This window comes from Larus michahellis, chromosome 1 (assembly GCF_964199755.1).
Source record: "Larus michahellis chromosome 1, bLarMic1.1, whole genome shotgun sequence".
Taxonomy (NCBI): domain Eukaryota; kingdom Metazoa; phylum Chordata; class Aves; order Charadriiformes; family Laridae; genus Larus; species Larus michahellis.
Window position 1 is genome coordinate 68,701,547 of NC_133896.1, and position 23,344 is coordinate 68,724,890.

At 48.9% G+C, this 23,344-nt stretch overlaps 1 protein-coding gene across 3 annotated transcripts in view; it reads left to right on the forward strand.

The window, feature by feature from the left end:
* Positions 1 to 23,344, forward strand: part of CECR2 (CECR2 histone acetyl-lysine reader) — a 105,002-nt gene that overhangs the window by 69,757 nt on the left and 11,901 nt on the right. For 2 of the 3 annotated variants that reach the window (XM_074584751.1, XM_074584759.1), the window contains exons 3-16: positions 2,800 to 2,983; positions 3,745 to 3,884; positions 4,393 to 4,497; positions 5,120 to 5,169; positions 7,532 to 7,701; positions 8,451 to 8,528; positions 13,324 to 13,480; positions 17,263 to 17,392; positions 17,672 to 17,709; positions 17,814 to 17,905; positions 18,177 to 18,303; positions 19,703 to 20,136; positions 21,251 to 21,379; positions 21,476 to 22,298. In XM_074584751.1, coding sequence (XP_074440852.1) covers positions 2,800 to 2,983; positions 3,745 to 3,884; positions 4,393 to 4,497; positions 5,120 to 5,169; positions 7,532 to 7,701; positions 8,451 to 8,528; positions 13,324 to 13,480; positions 17,263 to 17,392; positions 17,672 to 17,709; positions 17,814 to 17,905; positions 18,177 to 18,303; positions 19,703 to 20,136; positions 21,251 to 21,379; positions 21,476 to 22,298 — 2,657 coding nt within the window. The remainder of the gene's footprint in view (positions 1 to 2,799; positions 2,984 to 3,744; positions 3,885 to 4,392; positions 4,498 to 5,119; positions 5,170 to 7,531; positions 7,702 to 8,450; positions 8,529 to 13,323; positions 13,481 to 17,262; positions 17,393 to 17,671; positions 17,710 to 17,813; positions 17,906 to 18,176; positions 18,304 to 19,702; positions 20,137 to 21,250; positions 21,380 to 21,475; positions 22,299 to 23,344) is intronic. The other variant, XM_074584771.1, reaches the window with a different exon arrangement.

Genomic DNA, 23,344 nt, shown 5'->3' on the forward strand with positions numbered 1-23,344 from the left:
GTCCCCAGGGGGAATGAGAGTTACATAGGCAAAGATTTCAGATGATCTTCTGGAATTGAGGGACTTCCTGGATCAGTTTTCTTTGAGAGCGGCCAAAATGGTAGAGCAAGATAAGTGAACTCATGCAAGCAGTAAAAGTATCTGTCTGATCCATGCCTTTCCCTTTCTTTTTGGTAGGAAAAAATTTAGCCAGAAAAACAGGAGCAGATAAAACCCTGTTACTTTTGTTGCTTCTTCCTGGCATCCCGTGTCACCCACTAGTTTTTCAGGATCCTGTTTTTTCAGTCAATTTTATTGGAACTAGCAAGATCGTCTGTATCAGATCTGATGAAACAATCTTCTGCCTTGAGCTCTGGCAGAGTTGAACAACTGAACTCAGGGGGCTGAAACTGGGATGCTCTCTGAGAGCTTGCAGTCATTCCCCTTCTACAATGGATTAAGCATCCAAATACAGGCGTGGCTTTCCTGCTTTCAGGAGAAGATATTCTTGTCACTGTTTCTGTTCTTGAAAGTGAGAGTCAAAACTGTCTCTTTTTTTTGTTTGTTTTAATACGATGGCTTCAGTAAATATCTAGTATTTAATCTGTGTGTGACCAAATAGCACTCTAAAAGATAAAAAAGTCTATAAAGATAATCTAGTATCATGCTCCTTGCGAAGTTGAAGTCCTTGCTGGAATTTGGATTGGGTCTTGAGGTATACGAGGAAGGCACTGTGGGAATGCACAGTTGCTTCAGGTAGGTGTGCTGTGCACTGGTTATGTCATTTTAAGAAAGGATAGTTGCTGTAGTTTTTACCCTAAAATTAGTACTTGAGACAGCACAGGAATTTCATGAAACGGTCCTCCTTTATAGTGTTGACTGAACTTTGTGAGTGTAGGGGACTATATCAAGTTCCATTTGCTTGATTGCTGATATTAGTGGGGCAAAACAATGACACTTGGAAATACCAATGCTTTGCTTGTGTCATGCAGAAAAGGGCAAGCTCCAGGCTGCGGAAGGCACTAGATCCAGGTATATTCAAGCATCTGTTGTTAAATACAACCAGAGGGCTGGTAAAACTCATCCGGTGAGAGGAGGTATCTCTGGGAGGTCAGCTTGCATTTGACGTCAGAAAGAAGGAGGCCGGTGGGGAGTGATCTGCAGGGTGGTAGCATCAACTTCTCTCTGCTCGAGGAGGAAGGGGAATGCTGCCAGGTGGACATGGCTTGAGGAATCATGTGGCATCTGTTCCTTCGTTCTTGCAGTCACCATCCAGTCAGGGTCCTTGCAAAGAAGTCCTGTCTTTACCAAACATGTGAAGCCCCCTTCTAATAGCTAATTTCTTGTTGACTTTTAACAATCTTATTCCAGTTGGATCGTGCTCCTCTATCTCTTTGTTCAAAAATAATGGCTTTTGTCATAGTTAGCGATTTCTCAGGCAAATGCAATTCTGTAACATTGGCATGGTTCCATTAATCATATAGAGTAATCCGTTTGTGCCAAAAACCTATCAAGTTGAGCTGCCTTTTTGAGAGCTGGTGGGAATGTGTACCCAGTGGTGTTCTTGCCGGCATATGGACTTCCCGTGTGTGCAAGAATGGCTGGGGCATGGGGGGGGTCCCCCTTTGCTGGGCTCAGGGTACACAACTCCAGCAGGCTGAGAGAGCCTGGCAAGTCTCAGGACTCAAAGTGATATGGACAGATCTTAAGAAAGTTTTATATTTAGGGACTCATGGCCTCACCAGCCTTTTTTCATTCCCTCCCCTGAAATTTTCAGCAGTCAGAATAAGGACTTAAGTCTCCTTAAAATATAGACAGGAGTTCCTTGAGCCTTAAGCTCCATCAGCATTGTAATGTGTGTCAGATGGGGACATTTACCCTCAATGCCAGATGAGGGTAAGAAATGTGTGTTTCCTTGGGCTACGTGGTGAACTGCTGGCAACGAAAGGGGGACTTAACGTGGCCCAGCTAGAAAATGAGCAAGATTGTTTTAGTAGCAGTGTTTATGAAGAGTTTGAGTATTCAGCTTGATCATCTGGGAGACTAGAGAGGAGGGAGTCCTCTGGGCTGAACCCTGTTTGGGAGGTACTCTTGCATTGGGGATGACCCTTGCTGTGTGGAAGGTACAAGCCGCGTGCATTAACTGGGCTGTGCAGATGTCCTGCCAGAGCCACTGCTGGAGGAACAGGCAGAAAGTGGCAGCACCTTTAGAGAAGGAGGGAGAGGAGAATAAGGGCCACAACAGGACTATAGGAAGCACTCATCAGCAAAGCTGGGAGGAGGCGATCAGCTGTGGAAAGTTTCAAGGCACTGAACCAGGGCGTGGAAAACGACTGAAGAGGCAGATAGAAAAGCAGGGCTTGGCAATGGCAGATGTGAGGAACAAATGGAAAGCTGAAGAGGGTCTCCGCATGAAACAGGGAGAGGTGGAAGGGGATCAGGCTCATCTGCTTTGTTGCATCCTATTTTAGTAAAGGGTCGATGTTGGTGCTAGCACAAGGCACTCCCCATTGGGATAGAAAGAGGATGGGGCTGAGGTGAGATCACATTTAGCTGGTTCTTTCAGGTCGGACAGAAATAACAGTAATACAGCGTCCTGTAAGCTGTATGTGTACAGTGTGAAATCCTGCAGTGACGCAAAGAGGTTGCTGTGTTTTGGAAACCTGAGTTACGGAGCTGCAGCTAACCGTAGCTGTCACAGGGCATGGGTTTCCTTCAAGTGTTAACTGTCCCTGTGTTGTGTTTGTTCAAGTTGCTCGGTCAGGTGTTTCTGGCATGGCGAACTACAGTGAGCGTGTGGGACTTTGTTTCCTTGGTTAGATCCCAGACGTTTCACAGCTACCTGGAGGACATCATCAACTATCGCTGGGAGCTGGAGGAAGGGAAACCAAATCCCCTGCGGGAGTCCACCTTCCAGGAGCTGCCCCTACGCACCCGGGTCGAGATCCTGCACCGCCTCTGTGACTACCGCCTCGATGCAGACGATGTCTTTGACCTCCTCAAGGTGCTTTGGGCAGGAGGGAAGGGGGAAACAGGGAGGCTGCAGGAGCTGGGCCAGATCAGTGAGTCTTCCTGGGAAGAGAAGGGTTGCTGCTATTAAGTGTATTTTAAGGCCAGGTAGTCAGTGGTGGTGCATTGGGTCAACAGTTCCCCATCTCCTCCCCTTGCCTTGCAGAGGACCCAAGGCAAGCACGCAGGACTGCTCTTGGGGCCCTCGCCGTGCGCGGATGTATTTGTAACGCAGGAGTTGCTAAGTAAATTGGCTTCATTGGCTACTCTTCCTGCGAAAAGTGAATTTGGAGATGCTCCAACTGTAATGGCAGGGCTGTGAGAGCCGAGACTGCCTTGCTGAGGGATGGTGTGAGATGAAAGGATGGGGGCTGAAGTGTACTGGAGGAGCTGGGGGAAGGGTTGTGGTGGGGAGGGGGAAGGGAGCTTCTCAGGGTTGTGCGTGGCTGTCGCCAGCACTAATTAGACCTTCCCTGTCAGGAGCACCAGAGATGAAATGTTAAAACGAGAGAGGCCATTCAAATTAGAGATGCCAATCTAAATCCCTCCCTGGACAGAGAGCGAACGTCGCCTTCCCCCTGGAGTAACGTTTTCCCAGCTCAGCCAGGAGGAGCAGCTGTACTGCTGCTGTGGCATGGTGGGAGAGGAGGAGGGAGGGAGGGAGGTGTTTGCGGAGGGGTGTCATCATGTTTTGTGTGACAATGTGGCCGCTTTTCAACTTGTCACCGTCTGGCGGGGGGCTCCCGGTGGGCGCAGGGCTTGGACGCCGACAGCCTCCGCGTGGAGCCGCTGGGCGAGGACAGCAGCGGTGCCCTGTACTGGTACTTCTACGGCACGCGGATGTACAAGGAGGATCCGGTGCAGGGGAAAACCAATGGAGAGCTGGCTCCAGACAGGTAACAACCCCCCCTCTGCCATGTCCCCCCAGTGTCTGGGTGCAGGGGGTGAGGCGGGGGGACAGCGCAGCCAGCCCGGCTGGAGGGGACTCCGCCTGACTGCTGTTGTGTCGGGGGGCGGCAGGGGGGTAGCCTGGGAGAGGGCTGGGGCTGTGCGGGGCGAGACTGGAGTTGCCAAGCAGACTGCGAGCTGCCCCGCGTCGCGCATTGTGTCGGAGCCAGCCTGCAGCCTTTGTGGCACCAGGAGAGCCTGCTGTGGGAGCGATGCTGCCTGCCCCACCGCATTCCTCCCCGTCTGCCCCGCACCGTGCCGGCGGCTCCCACATCAGGCTCCCAGCGAGTGGGAATCCCTCCTCTCCTCCCCTCCCTGTCCCGTTGCTGCTCTGATTTAATCCCTCCTTTGGTTGGGTTCCTAGCAGCTGTTCCAATTTCCCTGCCCTTCTCTCATCCTCACAGCCGCAGTTCCCTTGCTCAGCAGATATTTCATGGTGGTTTTGCCGTTTCGCAGGGGATGTGGGGGGCAGACAAACACCCCAAACGTTCCTGGGAAAACGGGCAAGAGACGAGGGCGACCCCCAAAGCGGAAAAAACTACTTGAAGAAAATTTGCTGAGGTATGGAAAGGTTGTTCCTGCTATAGACGTAAAATGCATATGTTCCCAGAGGTAAGTATAACGTACTTCTGGGGTTCCCCCAATAAGTATGTATATACCATGCAGCCATAATTTCAATGCATCTCTGAAGTGAAGCAAGCTCAGACTTGGTGGGTGCTTTGATCGCTCTCCAAAGAAAATCCTGACCGAGCTGGAAGCCAGGTTTGGTGGAACAGTGGGTATCGCTCTTCCAACCGCCTCACTTCGGATGCAGTTCCCTTGTGCGGTGCTAGGGGATATGCTCCTGATAAAGAACACTTTCACTGCATAGCGCTTGAAGCCCAAATCCTGGCCGCTTGAGTCAGTATAGATTTTCGGATGCTTCCCATAAGAATTGAAATACTGTCCTTGCCAAACACCGGCCTGCACCCTTCACTTCTTAAAATTGTATGAAGTTATGATAAATATATATGTGAACATATATATATATCTCGAACGTGGGTTCTGCATGCTGTTTTTTTCATGGTTTTCCTGTGCATTGAATAATTGCTGCGTCCCCCATTCTTCTCCTCTGAAGCAGCTGCATTTCAGTAATGTGAAGTAATGTATTTATTGTATCACTCTCTCCCTTTTTTTTTTGTAGGGAGAAGGCAGAAGAGAACTTGCTAATCCGCGAGACTCAGATAAGAAATGGTAAAGAGATTTTGTGGGGTCAGGGTTGATACGATCAGCTAACACAGCTCTTAAATTATCAAAGCCCGGAGAGATGCCTTTCTCAGGAAAGGGAGACTGCCGGTGGTTGGGGCCAAGTTTGGAAGGAGGAGTTGGAGTTACAGGCTGCCTTGCAGCTGGGAGCCTGGGCACCTGCGGGCTTCCTATCTTATCGTGGATTAGTTTGGGATGAAGAAATGTAAGGTATTGGGTTACACTAGGCCTTGGGGGCCCACCTACTCACTGAAGTTGATGGAAATGGGCTGCAAATGGCCCTTGCTCCTCCAGGGATGAGGTGAACTTAAGCCCCTGTTTGTAGCACGTTTTGTCAGACTGGGAAGAGAGTGGGGTCAGTGATGCCAAGACAGGGAAGGAAGAACCTTTTTGGTTCTCCTTGCCTCTCTTTCCTGATGGCCATTGGGCGACTGGACTCGGTAAATGATGACTTGGAGATACCCACCTAAGGGTTAATGAGGCAAGCAGTAAAAGCGAGTTGGCAATATAATGTGAAACTGAGTCCGAGGGGGCTGGGACTCATTTGTCATACATGCGGATCCATTGGCTTCCACATAACCCAGAGGCTCAGCCTGCTTGTTGCCCCACAATAAAAGGCAAGGGTGGCATTGTCTTTGCTGTGCCTCCTTCCCTTCACCCTTTGTCTTCAGATTTCCTCGTGGCCCCTCTGGAGCTGGGCAGCAGACACGGAGCAAAGTGCATTAGGCACTGGGGTTTTTATCAGATCATGGTCTTTCAGCAAATTGTGTCACTTCAGCGGTGGAGTAACCTTCTGGTGGGACAAAGCAGTGCCTTAGTTCTGGTTGTTTTTGCAATGAGTCATCCATAGGCAGCTGGACAGGGAAGGGGAAACAAGGGGGCAGGCTCTGGGGGCAGCTTACAGGTAAGCTCCCCACTGCAGGTGGGCAGGGGACAGCTTCGCATAGCCACAGCGGCAGAAACCAGCACATGGTTGGTCCTTTGCCATCTCGGTTACCAGTCCCCAATAAACTAACTTGAGCTGAAGCCGAGGGCGGGTTAAACTGCATGCTGGCCTGTGACCTGGAGCCATCACAGGCTCCCTCTCTGCCGCCACCACAGCACGGAGGTTTCTGACAGAGGGCATGTGACTGGAGGGAGGCTAGAGCTCTCTGTCTGGTCTTACTGGGCAACCTGATAGCTCACATGCTGGAGCCGCGGGCAGCTCAAATCCACAAAGGGCCCAAGGTCAGTTTCAGAGAGAAAAGGGCTCTGTTTTTTGCTGCTTTATATTTTTCGTAGTTCATTTGCTTGAAAATGTGGTGAGAAGCTGCATGACATCTGCCAGTGGGGGTGGTGACCATTGCTTTCTTTCCAGTACCCTGTGGTTAGCTCTAGAAAAGACTAGAGGCAGCTGAGAACCCCTCAGCCTGAAGGGGTTTGAACCAACGTCTTCCCCCTCCCCAAAAATGGGCCACAGCGTTTTTTGCTTAGACAGCGTCCTGGGGCAAAAGCATGCAAGTTGCAACCCATGAGGCTTCTCTGTCTGTGTAAACATTTGTGGAGCAGAAACCACATTCCCCTTCTCCAGGTGGGTGTTCCAACCACCACGCGAGAGAGTCCTTCCTTCGCAATTAATATTCAAATGTATCACACAAGGCGGAACAGCTCAGAGTGTCTTGGTAGTTGGGACATGCTTCAGAGCAGTGGGAGATCTGCTTCAGATCCCACTCTGGATCGAGGAGGGATGGGATGTGAACTTTTGCAACTTCCCCCTCATCTGGCAGCCCAATGAAGCCCATCCTTCACTTCCTCTTCTGTTCTTTCAAGTGCCTGCAAACAAAATGTCTCATTTGGGGAGAATGGAAGGTTTTATTCACTGCAGCAAAGGTTTGCAGTGCTAAAGAAAAATAAAAAAAAAAAGTTGGCTTATTTCAAATAACATTAATTTTTAATGTTTTTATTCTGCTGCCAGATTAAATCAGACATTTGCATTACCCTATGTCCTGCTCTGGCTGAGAGCTTCCATTACAAGAAACAAATTAAATCCTTTTCTCTGCTCCATCATAACTGGAATGGAGGCTTGCTACAGCGATGTCACACTACCCATGTGTTGCAAAGTGCCACCACTACTTCTTCACCTGTCTACTTCCTCTGTGTCTTGGCGTCACTTTAGGAGTTTCTAGAGGAGGTAGCAGTGCTTCTGGTGGCTCAAGAGAGCTTTGGGTGTACAGCAAAGACCATGTTTCTCATAACAGTGGCCATTGGCAGTATCTTTTGCACTTCCTGAGCCCTGAGGAGAGGAGAAGGGATAAAGAAAAGTTGTTAGTCATATCTGCTGTGGAGATAACATCCTTTCATGTTGTTGAAGGGTCCCAAGGGCCTGGCCGTGGGACATGGTGGCTGCTGTGTCAGACGGAAGAGGAGTGGAGGCAGGTCACAGAGAGCTTCAGAGAGAGGACTTCCCTTAGAGAGCGGCAGCTCTACAAACTCTTGAGTGAAGACTTCCTGCCGGAGATCTGCAACATGATTGCACAGAAGGTGAGGAGACATGACATCCTGTTTACCTCTCTATGACCGCTTCCAAGAGCATGGATGTTTTCTGATTGAAGGAGAGCTAAATCCAAGCAGCCTGTCGCCCTGTCCTGCTCCCCCCTACTCCAGCCTGCAAGTGTCATTGATGTGGGGGCTGTTTAGTTTGTGTATGGGGAGAAAGACTCTCCCCCATGGAGTGGCAGGGCTAGAGTCGATAATTTAGGATCTGGTTTGTGATTGCACAGCAGCATAGGTAGGATGGCTGAAGGGGTTACTGTCTTCAGCCATCTTCTCTGTGTCCCTTTTCTGCTAGCAGGGAATCTCTGTCTGCTTTTGAACTGCTTCAATTTACAGCCTAGCTTTTCTACGCAAACTGCCTCTGATTTCACTTTTACTGCCGTCTCTCAGCTGGCCTGCTGAAGGGGCAGTGGCTGCTTTATCTGTCCTAGCTAAGTCCGTTTGAGCTGGTATGTCAGAGCCCCGAAACTCCGAAGGGTATTGTCCGTCAACTGAATGTTTTCAGGTGGGACAGATTTGGAACAGGATCCTTCGGCTAGATGGCTTTGTAAAATGGGCTTTGCATTCAGCGTGATGTTCTTGGATTGCGTTCAGTTTGCTTGTTTGCTACCCTTGTAAAGCTAATAGGGATTTCATGGTCACTTCTAGCTCCCAGAGTTTCTCCTGCCAGTATCACCGATGTGCCCTAATTTCCTCCACTCTCTTTTTCCTTCCCTCAATTCTCAACCCTGTTTCAGGAGAAGCGTCTACAGCGGACAGAGTTTTCTCCCAGGTGGATGTCTGACCATCAGCCCATCAAACCAATCAAGCAGGAGGTGAGGGGGGGTGCGAGGGGGAGGACGACGGAGGGAGGCGAGAGCAGATGCCTCCTGGGGGAAAAAATAAACGGCAGCATCGCTATTCAGTGGGAAGGAGTCGTTTGAAAGTGCTTGTGCTGAAAGAGAGATGGGTGGTAATGCCCGTCAAAGGCAGGGTGACATTCGGGGTTTCTATGGCGAGCAGGGAGGTGCTGCCCTCTGGATCGCAGAGGTAACTGGCCTCGCCGCAGACTCCGGTGCAGCTGCATATGGAAATCTGCGCTCAGTCTGGGGAATTCCACTTCAATGAAAGTGCTGGCACATTCGAGGCAGTTCAAAGAAAAGTTGAAGAAGGATGAGAGGGCTAGAAGAACCGGCTTACAAAGGGAAATGACAGAAATTCAGCCAAGGGGAAAATGTGGGGCTGCAAACACATGAGGGTGTAGATAGTGCGGAGGGAGAGAAGAATGACTGATGCGGTACGGAGCTGAGCTAGGAGGGGGTCAGCTGGAAATGGAAGTCACAATTTAGGCTGCTTAAAGAAATGCTTATCAAACTGCAGCCTTGTCAGCTGAAACGGCTCTTTCCGTGCCTCTTCACCCTCATCTCCTCTCCACCCCGACAGTGTAACAGCGCTGCCGCTTGCGGGTCTGTGCAGTGAACCAGACCCAGGAAAATGACTGGAGTTAAATATAACCTTTTTCTTTGGTCGGGGTTATTTTTAACATAGATTAGCTTTCTGATCCAGTTCACCATGCAGCCCCCAACAGTGACGTTGGCACAGCCAGGGGCATGGTACGGTGGGGATGGGGGGTCTTTGAACTGGCAACTGCTACCCAAGGCAATCGGTCAGGCAACACGGGATTAGCTTTGGAGGAAAAAATTGGCTTGATTCTATCAGGCTGTGGCATAATCTCTTGCTGTAGATGTGATGAAAACATAGTTACCTGGTGTTTTGTCTAACCCTGGGAAATTAAACTGCAGGGAATATTCCACGTGAGCCAGGGTCAGGGGTTCCCACAAAACAAAGGAGAAAGTACAGTTCCCCGCAATAAATATAATTACTTAGAATAGATAAATAAAAGGAAGGAAGAACCTCTCATCATGCTGCAGATAAAAGCCTGCCGAGAGGAAAATAAGACCCCAGCGATGGTCAGTTTGGGGCCAGAATTGCTCTCTGCAAAGCCCACCATGCAGGAAGCGCAGGGACACGTGTTTGTTCACAGGCAGCAGAAATCCCAGAGGAGGAGGGGAGTGGGAAACACATGGAGCCTGAATGATGCTAATCAGTACCGCAGGTGCTCCAGGTCTGCAGCGGCAGAGGACTGTTAATTGCTGCCTTTGGGCCAGTGAAACGTTTCCAGCGAGCGGGGGGCCCTCCCAGCACCCGCTGCGCTGAGGCATGGGGAGCCAGCAGCGCGAGGGTGGCGACGCTCGTGCCGGCTCCCCAGCGGGACATGTCAGTCATCCCTGCCGTGGAGAAGCCAAGGAAGGTGCCAGCATGTCCAATGGCTTGTTTGCCAGGCGAGTCTGGGGGAGAAAACCTCAGCCCAGTGCAGGGGTGACCCTTTCCTCCCAGCTCCGCGAGCTGGATGTTGCTTCGGTCCGAGATATAACTGCTCCGTAGGCTCCTAATCCTGCGGGGGATTTCTCAACAGGTGGTTCAGATTAGCTCCTCATTAAAGAGCCGCCTGAGCAGCACCCTCATTAGGGTAGCGCTGCGGAAACCGGAGCAGGGAAGGTTTGGAGGGCGAGGGGCTGGGGCGCCCGGGGCACCCGTGCCTCCTGGCCTTCTGCCCCTGAAGCCTGATACCCACTGTCTGGAGAGCAAAGCAAAAGGCAGAAGTTTGGCCCTTTTGGGGTCCCAGGGGGGTAAGGCAGTGATGTTGTGTCCTGGAGTGCTCTCTGGCGGAGGGAAGGAGATGGTGATGCCGTGGTCACAGATGAGAGGGGTGGTTTTTGTCCTCCAAGTGGGGAGGAAGCTGGAGAAACATCCCTTTGCCACCTCTTCATTCAGAAAGGAAGTTTAACTTGTGTTGGGTTCTTGCTTTTATCGTTCTGATAGGTGTCTGCTTCCGTCACATCTAGTAGGAGTTTACTTGTTTGTGTTTCCTTATATTTTTAACCCTGGGTTGAGTGCCCTCATCCCCAATGGGCTTAAGTGGGACACCAGGCAGTAGGTCCTTCTGAAAATCTGGCTATTTCTGTGTCTGAAGTGTCTCAAAGAGCCTGTGCCAGCATTGCTGCTGCCCTGCAAGCACTACAGGGAGCAAGTACAGTTGTCACAGGCATCTGCTGCGGCCCTTGGTGCTCACTAGGCTGCGCTTGTGGTTTGTGCTTTTTCCTTTTCTTCTCTTCCTAGATCTGCTAGGACGACATCCTCTCTTTTGCTACAGATTGTCCCGTTGCTTTGTCAATGCCGTATTTGTGGTGGGTTGATGTGGAACGTGCTGTAGATTCTGTGTCGTGCCATTGCAGTATAGGGTGCTGAATGCATCCTCCGGGCTTAGAGAGGCCCCGGTGCGAGCACTGCGGCTTGGATGGTGTGTTCACATTTCTGCAGGATATGAATGGTGGAAACCGTATGAATCCAGGGAAAGGGAAGGTCTGATCTCTGCACCAACAGTTGAAGAAATTAGTGTGGCATGCCAGGCTGGCTTAGATCCACTGGCTGGAGAATCTAGAGGCTGATGGTCACATCCTCAATAAAATGTCTTGGTGTACCAGCTTCTGGTGGCTGATTCCTGCTCACCTCTTTCTCTTTCTAATTGCTGCAGAACCTGATGGGTTTTGGTTCCTATTGCAATTTAAAGATTGATCTAGAAATTTAAGGGAAAACTAGTTGATGATGATCAGGGTCAGTCCTGAAAGGCAGATGTTTGCAGTGCATGAGTAGAAAATAAGAAGGTAGAGTGATTGAGAAAGAGACATGAAAAAACTCAAAAAATGGAAATGTAGAACCCGATTCTGTAGGTTCTTGAGCTGTTATACTTGGCATAGCAGTTTCAGTCCTGAGCATCCTGGTGTATGGATGTTGATCAGTTGGAGGAAAGGTCTGAGAGAGACAACTGGAATGATTAGGGAGCTGGAAGGATTGCTTTTTAAGGAAACATTTAACCTAATTACAGAAACATGAGAGTTTTGTATAAGTGTCTGAGGAATCCCGTAAAGGCTGGAATGTGGCTGAAGAAGAGAATTTATGCTTGCCTAGAAGAGTATAACTAGGAATAATTGGATGGATTGAGGGGATGAGAAATTAACTTTAGACTGAATGTGAGGAGAAGCTGGCTAACCTGAAGGCATGTGGACTCACAGAATAGTTTCCTTAGGAAAGCAATAGAAGAGTGAAGTACTAATATTAGGCAAAGATCTGAAAAGGCAAAGAAGGTGGGCGGAGTTCCCTTGTGGTGAGATTGTGCTGTGGCTTTCACCTAAAAAAAACAGCAGAGAAAAGGTGTTTTTGCTGTCCCTAGATGCAGGATATAGTCCTAATGTCATCAAAAGTCCCCTCACCCTCTCTTGGACACTTCTTCGTGGCTGTTGGTCGTTGAAGCATAATTCTCTTAATATATTGTTGCTGCTGGAGACAGGGAGAGAATACATGATGCTCGTCCTCGGAGAGGTGCAAGGGGAGATTGTAGGGCAGTGCTGTGTAGGGGAAGGGGAGACAGAGTAGGAATGAATGTACAATGAAACCAGACAAAATTTCTAGGTGTTTATCAAAACACCCCGAGGTTCCACTTCTAGGCAATGAAACAAGGACAAAATAGTAATCATGGTGCCAGATTTTTTTCTGGGGATTAATAATGGGCCTGAAGAAGTTGATGGTCTGAGCAGCAGCCAAGGGACCCCAGCTGACTGCTAATCCTCAGGAAATGCCGTCTACCTAAGTGGTAGTTGCCAGTTATTCCCTGAAAATGAAGGTGGAAAAAACTGTATGCACACTGTTCTTTTCTGGTTGATAGTCCCTGCTGATAACGGCACACATATCTTGGTCTTGCAGAGGTCAAAGAGGTGGGAGTGGCCGGTGGATGACCGATTCATTTGTCTTATAATTAAATTAAGCTAATAAAGGTAATTCCACACTCCCATATGCATACCTCACACTTTATTAGAGAAACAGGAGCAGGCGATCACTGGTCTGAGAAGCCTGCAGTCTCAGCGGGATCAAACACAGCCTTGCAGCCTGCTGGCAGTGGGGAGATGAGGAAGTGGGGCAATAAAGAGCCAGGCGTCCTTGCAATGAGAAAACTGGTTGGGAGACCCAGCAGGAAAACTGTCCAAACAAACAATCCAGAACTAGTTCAGGGGAGATTAGCACACAGAAATATGGCAGGCGTTATTTTGAAGTGGAAACACTCCAAATGATACCTTGATGCAAGGCTATACTGGTCCCTTTTCCTATCCTAAATGCTGTGTTTTATAGCAGTGCCAGGTTTGGCAAAGTAGTCCTTTCTGCTCACACTTGCAACTCAGGGCTTTGCAAGCTGGAAGGGGTAGAGGTGTTTTGTGGCGGTGTCCCCAGAAGGAAAATACACGCGGTGCGTCCCTGGCAGAGTGGCAGCTTGTCTAACCCATTGCTTCTCCTTCCTTTGTCCCTATGTCAGTAGGATTTCATTGCTTCACAAATAACTTTCCTTTACATGTTGCTTTTCATCTGAGAATTCATATGTACAAATCCTTTTTTTTCCCCTTTTTTTCCCCCAGCCATTCATTGTAGGTACGCTTTAATGCTTGCTCAAAGTAAACCTGCCTCTGTTCAGACTTCAATAAGCCAATGCATTACAGTTTTTGGTGCACCATTTTGTCACAGGTAAACCCAAATGTGCTGAGTTCGATGGAGAAGCAGAGGCGCAGAGAGGAAGAGGAGGAGCGCCAAATCCTTATAGCAGTACAGAAGCGGGAGCAGGAACAGCTGCTAAAGGAGGAGAGGAAGAGAGAGATGGAGGAGAAGGTGAAAGCAGTGGAAGGTATGTGAGGCCAGGGTGAAGCAAGTGTGGAAGCTTCCAAACCCAAGATTGAAATCTTGAATTAAGATCTGCCATTTACATTCCTCCCCTGCCAGACCTGCTAGCGGGAATATCTTTTCTTGCATTTACCTTGGACAGTCTGTAGCTTCTTTTCCTTTGTCTGTCTCCCTCGGTGTTGGTAGCTGTTCTCCAGTGCACCCTTCAGCTGTGTCATCTTCCTCAAGTCATGCTTATTTTCTCCCCTGCCCCGGCTGTACTTTTTTTGCCGCTATTTGTGTTGTTTCTCAGGTCTCTTCTGTCTCTCCTCATGGATTTCCCTGTGTGCAGGGTTAGCTGGCTTTGCTCTTGCTGAATAGTGTTTGGTTCTTTTGGCCCAATGCATGATGAAAGTATTCCCTTTGAGGAGAAAGGGAAGTGGACAGCATGGGAGTAGCAAGAGTCGTGGTTTTATATTGCTACTGGCCTTATCATCTGGAGAACTAAAGATGAGGCAAGCAGGCTAAACAGAGCACCAGAGGTGGCAACTTCAGGTGTTGGTCTTGGTTTTTTGTGGTTTTGAATTAAATGCTGATTTAAATTGTTCTGCAAGAAGCAGCCGTGTTGTGTTTAATACATCGGATCGAGGCACAGACAGCAGGCGTTTAGCCAGTATGTGTAGGCACTGGTGTCTAAGAGCAGGCTCATTTCTGACGACCTTCTCTCTGTCAGTCTCCCTTATGGGGATTCCTTTATCTTCTGCTTTTGCCGCAGTGGCTGGCTGGGCTGTTGCGGTTCCAGGAAAAGGCTAAACATCTTCAGAAAACTGTGGTGGTAATGTGTGGCAGTGTCAGTACCGTGAATCCTGAAGTGGATAAAGAATCAGAAAAGGAAAAAAGATTAAGTTCATGCAAACCTTATAAACTTCCCAAGATTAAACAGTCTGCTGCCAGATGTTTGGTAACAGAGCAGATGTTATCCAAGAATAGTTTCTTTTACCTGCTTACCTTTCTAACCTTTAGAAAATCCAATTACTTGCTTGGCCTTCATATATTCCTGGTTGCCAGTCCCAGCTAATCCGGTGCTTTAAACTGAGAATCATCCAGCTTCTATATCTGCCACAGATATCTATTTCACCTTGGCAAATTGCATATTCTCTGTGCTTTAATTCTCCATCTGTATAGATAAAATTAATCTTGAAGTTCCAGAAGAGCTGCAAAGTTAAACGTACCTGTAAAAAGGTCTTGTTTTGGTATAAGCTGTGTCCTTTTCTGGGTGAACGCAATCACTACATGGTCTTATGCAAAGGCACCAGAGCCACTCAAAGAAACTGGCATGGGATTGGGCAGTAAACTGTTTTAAGCCAATTTAGCAAACAGTCATGCTTTTCTTGGAAGAGATGCTTTTATTTTGGTTTGTGCAGTTTCTTTCAGTTTAGTTTAAACTTGTCCCTAGTCAGTTTAGGTGAAGTCAGGAGAAGTCTTCTTTTAAGCTGATGCAAAAAACATGTGGAAAGGTTATTTAAATGGCTGACTTGTTCAGTTAAATTACTGCAGTATTTTTCATCCCTAGAAACAGCAGCTATCCAGGTAAAACTTTGGCTTCTTAACCATCTTTCCTCATTGCCAAGCACACCCTCCATTAGCATTTACTTTCTTGACAGTTCTTATGGACAGAAAGTGATTTGAAAATGAAGTCATCTGTTTTGCTTGGTTCAGAATTGTTGAAAGTGGACATCTGTTGACAGATATTTTAGGGTAACAGAGATTTTCTTCTATTTTGTGGTCTGTTTGGGACTTAACATTCATTTTGTAAGGTCTTCTGTAGAGGGATGATGTGAAACACAGGGTGAAATATCTACTCTCTGATGAACTTCATCAGTACTTCACCTGCTTCTCGGTTTTGGACTATATGCCTGTTTTTAGATTACATACCTGTTTCCAGCCTGGGATTTCACTTCCCGTCACTCCAACACGCGCCCCAGGTAGCAAGCCTCCTGCTAGGCCCACCTGGACTTTCCTGAATTTAAGAGTTAAAGCAGCTTTCTAGATTTCTACCACAACAGCAGGTTAGAGTTTCCCAGATGCTGCTCCAACATTATCTCTTGCCCATATGACTTTTTAGATGTTTGAGGTACTTTTTAGGGCACTCATTAGACTTTGAAAGCTGCTAGGTAGGACTCAAACCAGGCCAACAGCATGACAACAAGCTCTGCCAATGATCTTTAACATGCTATATTAATCACTTGCTGTGGTAGAGGGACCTGCCATTAATCCTCCTGACTGAGCTCCAGCCTGGTACCAAGGTAGCACTCCCTGATTCCTGTCAGTTTACCAGGTCAGATCTTCGGCAGGGCTTGATGGATTTCTAAAATCTGCACCCTCTTGGCTGCTGTTGCCATGAGATTTTCCTTTTGCTGCCCAAATCATCGCCTCATGTTTTTTTCAGCTTTCTCACTTAGGCATCCATTACAATGTCATCTAAGTGATGTTAATTTTACGAAAGAAGCATGAAGTACTGTGCTTGGACAGACTCAGATAATCTCTGCTCACTGCATTTTGATGTTGGACTTCTCATCATTAAATGTTATAATAGATGCTGTTGGATTCTGTTGGACATCTTAGATGCAAGTCCTGTCCTCCCAACTTCAGTGCTACCCAGAGTTTTCTAACAGGAAATCTGGACTTTCTTTTACCCATCTTTGACATAACTGGCCATGGACCTCCAGAAAATATTTACCTTGTAGCTATTCCTAGTTTTCCTATGCCCTCAAGCCCCATCCCAAGTTTGTTTTTACTGACAGAGTAAGACAGTAAATTATTACTCTTCCACCAGAAGTGGTGCTGCTTGAGTCCTTGGCATTTTCCAAAAATGGAGCCTCTGCTAGAGGGTATTAGCCAAGTCTCCCCCATCTTTCTTTCACTCTGGGTGTTCTCCAGTGTGGCCTGTTTTCTGGGGTCTTACTCCTATGACATCTCTCCTTGAACAATACTTTCACAGAATTCTGCTCCTACAGAAAGCTGGTACAACCGCAGGTGTTTAGCAAGTCAAATGAATTCAGATTTCCTATAAGAAAAAGGAAATGAGGTTCATAAGAGCCCATAAACTTTCTATTATGAAGCAATCTGTTAGCCAGCTGTCTGGTTGCAAACCACAGGTTATATTACCAGCGTTGCTTCTTCCTGTCTCTCACCTCTTAAACCAAAGCTGTCCCAGTGGTCCTCCTGTGTGGCAGCTTGCTCGCTTTGGCTGCTGGCCGTGAAGGCCTACCTGAGCAATCTTCCCAAAGCTAGCCATGGTGGTGGAGGATATTAATGACCCCAGTTACTCATTGCCACCCAGCTGGTAGAACCTCACCCTTCCCTTGGCACTGCTCTTCATCCACTTCAGTGCAAAACCAGCTGCTTTGAGTTCACCTGACTGAGGTGAAACATCTGAAGGATGGTAACTTAACAAGCCAGCTCTTTCCATAGTGCAGATCTACGCCTGGATCTGTGTGTTGAACTTCTCTCTTTGTACCATACCATTGTCAGGAATTTGTCTGGAAGCTGTCTGGAGGAGCATCTGTATCACAGTAATGCTTGAAAATCACTGATAATAAAGCCAAGGGGAAATGAAGAGGAGTGTTGATGGTGTGCTGTATTCTCACCTCCTCTGCTCCTGTGCTGTTGCTGCTTTTCCTGAAAGAACAAGAACATTTCACGGGAGCTCTTGAGAGCTGCATGAGCTGCCTTCATTTTTCCTGCAGCATCTTGTTGACAAGGAGTGCTGACTAGTTTTTCACCTCTCTCCTCTCCCCACTGCAGAACGGGCCAGGAGGAGGAAGCTTCGTGAAGAACGGGCCTGGCTGCTGGCGCAGGGGAAGGAGCTTCCCCCTGAGCTTTCCCACTTGGATCCCAGTTCCCCTACCAGGGAAGAGCGAAGGACCAAGGATCTGTGAGTATGCAGCTGGGCATGCAGGTGCATTGAAGTAGTGAGTGTGGGGAGGAGAGGAGTGTGATCATACACAGGAATGAGGAGGGAGAATTGACGTTACCGAACAGCAAGGAGTAAGCTGAGAAACATCTGGATTTGGTCCACGCTAGAGAAGTGTTTGTGATGAAGCATATTTCTCTGCATTATGGCACTGTGCATGGGGTGGAGGGAAAGTGAAGTATGAGAGCATATCTTACGTGTCCTCAGTCTGCGTATTCACTTTTGTGCTTCCCATTACAGCTTTGAACTGGACGATGAGTTCACAGCCATGTACAAAGGTTAGTCCTGCCCCAACTTTCCCCTTTGCATGACTTGTTCAAAGTGAAATACTCCCCTGAGCATGTGTGCGTGTAACCATTCACCTTTCTTTTGTTACTGCCAGTTCTAGACGTGGTAAAGGCTCACAAGGACTCTTGGCCCTTCTTGGAGCCCGTCGATGAATCATATGCTCCCAACTACTACCAGATCATTAAGGTATGGAAAGTGGTCCAGCCATCTTGACTGATGCACTTTGACTAGGATGCAGTTTTTTGGAAGTGTTTTGAAGTTTTGTGGGCTGTGTTACCCTCACAGTCAAACTGCATGACTCCAATAGTCCCTTCTAGCCTTACAAGTCAGGGAAACCAAAGATGAGAGTCTGCCTCTCAGAACAGTGGCCTCCGCTCTCTGTGAAGAAGCTGTTTATGCTGCTTTGTAAGCCCCACTATGTTTGCTTTAACTGAAGGGAGGGTTTATTGCATTTCAGGCCCCCATGGACATCTCTAGCATGGAGAAGAAATTGAATGGAGGTCAGTACTGCACCAAGGAAGAATTTGTGGGCGATATGAAGACCATGTTCAGGAACTGTCTTAAGTACAATGGTGAAGGCAGTGGTAAGAGCAGCAAGATGCTAAGTTAATCTATTTGCAGTGCTGAGTGAAAGCAAGCACTGATCTCTCCCTACTCACTTGATTTGTGCATATTCTCTTTCAGGGTATTTTTGGGAGGCCGGGTGAAAAAGTAGGAGCTCCTGAGTATTACAAGGCCTGGGATTTTAGCCAGGCTTTTAGCACAATTGGGTCGTGATGAATTGGGGCCTGGCATACTAAGGGATTCCTGAGTTGGTAGATGGTGAAGGCAGAACACACAAAGAGAAGAAAGCTCGTTTCTTTCTGAGCTCATTCGTTTGTGTGCTTGTGAGTCTCGGTGTGCTCCTTTGTCTCATAATATCTATCACAGACTTTGAAAAGCACAGGAGTCTGCTTAGCCCCCAGTGTTTGATAAGTGAGGCAAGTGAGGAAAGAGCGAGGCTTGTAGTTCTTTGGATGGAAAATACAGGTTTTAGGTTCCTTGGCTATTGAACGAACAACATGACTCTGCAAATGGGAAACCCTGGGTTTAATTGCTATGCCAATTAAAATTCTGCATGTTGCTTAGGTAAGAAGTCAGTTCCCATATGGTGGGTCATCACTGCAGACTGTGTCTCACTAGCACCGCCTTGAAAGGGAAAATAGAACTTCCCAGCTTGTCACTGTGGGCCCCAAGTAAAAGCATTCCTGCACTGCCACTGGGAGAGCTCTGTTTCCCGAGGAACTTCTGGGTTAGTTTAGTGGAAACAACTGGAAAGTCATTTGCTTTAAGCCCTTGTCATTAACACTTCTCACATGTCTTTTCCTTCCTATCCACTCCAATGAAAAGTAGGAGCCCCTCTGAGCAGAACTGTCCTGTGGAAATGACGCAATGGGGACACTGGTGTTGGCAATAGCTTTCGTGTCAGGGTCAGCAAGTGCTTTAGAAACCGTACGTGGATAAATACGTTTGCTGATTTTCCTCTGTCTTGTAGCATACAGCAGAGATTTGAACGAATCCAAGAAAAGCCTCTGAATGTAATCAAATAGCATTGCTGGAAGTTCACATTTCTTCTCTCAGGGCTCTGCTGGCTAACTGTGCAGGTCACGCATCTCTGCGAGCAGAGGTGGTGCTTCTCATAATGTAATTCTTGGCACTGTGCTGGAACACTGGGTTAATGCTGAGTCTGCAAGCCGTGCCGCTAATGGTACTTTGTCATGTCCATGTGCCTGTCCCCTGGCGAGGCTGCTGAACAAATCTGATGCTGTGCTGCTTATCAAGTTTAAGAATGTAAACCAAAGTCAACTAGTTAGAAACAAAAGTCTTCCTCAAAGAAACTTTGTGGAGAGGAGATGATTTATCTGATGGGAAAGTCTGGTGTTGCTTAATTGTTTCTCTCCATAAGGCTCTGTCCCTGATGTTGTTGGGGTTTTTTTGCTGCAGAATATACCAAGATGGCTTACAACTTAGAAAGATGTTTCCACCGAGCGATGATGAAGCACTTCCCTGGGGAAGATGGAGACACAGATGAGGAGTTTTGGATAAGAGAAGATGGGAGACGAGAGAAGAGGAGCCGGAGGACAGGCCGCTCCAGCACAGGCAGTGTTTGGACTCGGTCGCGAGACCCAGATGGACCAGGAAAGAGGCAGCAACGCCTGGAAAATGGAGGAAAACCTCCACCATATCGAGCTACTTCTAGGGCTCCTGCTTCTTCCTCCTCTTCTTCTTCCTCCTCCTTCTCCTCATCCTCTGCAGAGGATCCAAGTGGCAACCCAATGCAGTCTTCTCGAGAAGTGGGTCCTTCCAATGGACGAGGTTTCCCTCGCTCTCTGCAGTACGGCGGCATGCCGAGCCCTGTGCCACATCCTGGCCAGATGGTAAGGAGCAGTTTCTGCTGTTCTTCACCCATCACACCTGCGGAGGGAGGGAGGTAAAGGAGAACGAAGCTCTCTACTGTGAAATCCCTACTGCGTGGCAAGAACCTTTTCCCAGAGATTAAGGGTCAGGGCTATAGTTTCTACAGCTGAAACTTTTCATACCTTAGATTTAAACTGGTACAGTTTCAGTCTTTGACACACTAGCTGGGAACTGTCTCCTAATGTTTCCCATGGCCAGTGTGCCCCCATGTGGGCTTGCACCAACCCTGGCTCCCCCAGTTCTCTTCTCTCCTCGGAGAGCTACCCCATTGTGCATGGAAGGCAGTCACATTTCCTCTCTTAACCTCCAGTTTATGATGCTGAACAAGCGGGTCTTCTTTTGTCTGAATTGTTTACAGATGCCTGGTAACTTTGTGCCATCTGTGTACTACTGCATTTCATGCCTTGAGTATTTATAAAAGCAGTAAACGAAATCAAACACAAGGCCACCCTGGACTGCAGCAGTGACCTCCCTTTAGCCCAACATTCCTTCTCTGAGTGCCACCTGTTCTGCCTCCCCTCTGGCCTGCTCCTCACCCATCCTTCTCTGCCTTTTCCATTTTAACCAGTGATGTCTTGTGATGTGGTGTATCAGCTGCTCCTCTGAGATCCAAACAACCCCTTGCCCTTTTAGCTAGAGATCAAACAAAATTTTTAGAGCGCTTCTTGTGATGCAAATAGGAGGGGGGCAGTAGGAGAGTTGGAGGCAATGAGTATTTTGAAGGAAATCTAGCACATTCCCCCATCGTACCGCTTGCATGCTCTTGTGGTGCGCTCCTCTCCTCGGAGCAAACCACTGACCCCTCCAGTCTTTTTGCTTGCTCCCTGTGGCAGGTGAGTATATCCTGACCTGAGCGCGGGGACACATGGCTGGCCTTTGGCAGGGAAGAGGAAAGGGGAGGAAAGAGTGTAGGAAAAAGAGTACAGGTTTTTCATGGTATCTCCCAAAAGCTCATCTGGTCATCTGTGTGGTTCCTCCAGCCTTGCTTTCCCCTCACCTGCAACAGCTCTGCTGCTTTACTGCGCTTCACAAATTGTTTTATTTCTCTCTCCCGCTCCCCTCCCCGTCCCCCAGAGACCAGCCGTGCCAGGAACGTTTGGCCCCCTGCGTGGATCGGATCCCACGAAACTCTACGGCTCGCCGCGAGTGCCTGAGCCCCATCCCGGAGACCCGGTCCAGCAGCACCAGCACTTTGCCATGCAGGTGAGAAATGCTGCGGCCAAGGTCCGCTGCTACATGTCCTCAGTGCAGTGGATCTCACCGAGACCCACCATTTCTCTCTCTCTTCCTCCACTCCAGCCGGCCGTGGGACTGAGCGAGCACCGTGGGCACAGGCTGGCCGCCCCGGAGAAGCAGGCGTGCGCGGGACCGACCCACGTCGCCGGCCTCAGCCCCCGGCCGGGCGCCCTGCAGCTGGGACGTGTGAGCGGCCCCCCGCCCGATGCCGTCTACCCGCCGGCCCAGTTCCAGCAGGGCTTCCTCCCTCCGAGGCACAACGGGCCCCCCGTGAGGCCACCGGAGGGCTCAGAGGTCCCCCCAGGACACATGTACCGGCCCTACAAGTACCTGAACCGTGCACACCCGGCCCTGTGGAATGGCAGTCATGGCCCCGCCGGCCAGGGAGCCATGGGGCCAGAGGAGAAGGGGCCCATGGGGCCGGGGCCCTCGCTCCAGCCCCGTGCCCTGGGTCATATGATGGACCCCCGGGCCATGAGGCCGCCGCTGCCTCCCAGCCAGTGGACCGAGCAATCAAATTTCCTACCTCACGGGGTGCCTCCCTCAGGGTATATCAGACCGCCTGGGAAAGCCGCCGGCCAGAGGATGCCGCAGCCACCGACCACTCTGTTCGGGGGACCCCCTCAGGTCCAAAGAGGGTGCCAGGGTGGGGACTCCATGATGGACAGCCCGGAGATGATCGCCATGCAGCAGCTGTCCTCCCGCGTGTGCCCGCCAGGTGTGCCTTACCACCCTCGCCAGCCACCCCCGCCGCACCTCCCCGGACCCTTTCCCCAGCTGGCACACGCTGCCTCCGCCGCTGGTGGGCAGCCCCCCAAACCCATTGTGGGGAACGGGAGCTCGCAGGATCTGACCAGCCAGACCATGGAGACGGAGAGCAACCAAGGTAACCCCTCGAGCGCCCGCTGGTAGCGTTTCACCTTCCTTGCCCACATCTGCTGCCTGCCCACCTCCCCTTTGCTCACTACCAGACATCCCATCCCATCCCATCCCATCTCATCCCATCCCATCCCATCCATCCTCCCCGCCCTGCCCACTGGTGTGTGCTTGTGGGGAAGGGGCAGGAGCACCCCCAGGCCAGCTTTGCTGCTCTTGGGCTCCAAACTTGTAGGCACCCAAACCTTAACTGTCCTGCAGATGCACAAAGCCTGTGGCTGCAAATGTGGCTTTATTTGAATTCGTGCCACTAGAGAAATGGAAAATATGCCCTGACCTTCAGGGAGTCAATTTTAAACAGTGGCTGAAGCTCAGCTACAAAAGCAGGTTTTTTTTCTAGAAAAGAATTAAAGTCTTGATAAAATTGTTGTGGGGGACACAGTTTTTACATGTCTTTTTGGGTTTTTTTAATCTAAATTGGAATATATTTTCTACTCCAACCATCTCCTAGATTTTTCTAAGATTGTTTTGTTTCACTGTAGCCTGCCAGAGGTCCTCTCTGTCCCAGCTATATACCTGCAAGTTAATCAGTTTTCCATGGGGTGCAAATGCAAAACATAGGCTGTGATGCTTCTAGAGCTCACTTGGAGTTAATATAAAAATTGGATCTGCAGAAAGTTAGGTAAGGAAAGAAGACATTATGTGAATAAAGGGTTTAAATATACCCCTTTGAGTATACGTCAGTATGGCTTCTCCTCTGAAATGCCCATGTGCCTTGTGAGCTCTCAACATCTCAAAATCTTCACACAACAGGACGGCCCGAAAGCCCCTGAGCAGCTGTGTCAGTTCAGGTGGGATAGCAGAATGTCGTGTGTGCCATCACGAGTTTCTTTCCAGTTGAATTTCATTTTTTCTAACTGGTAAACTAAACATCAAAAAAAAACCCTTAAAAAGAAAACAAACCTAAAGTAAAGATCAAAAAACCCCAGAGATCAAAAAAAAAATTTTTTTTTCATTAATTCTAGCTGGTAAACTAGAGATCAAAACCCTTGCATC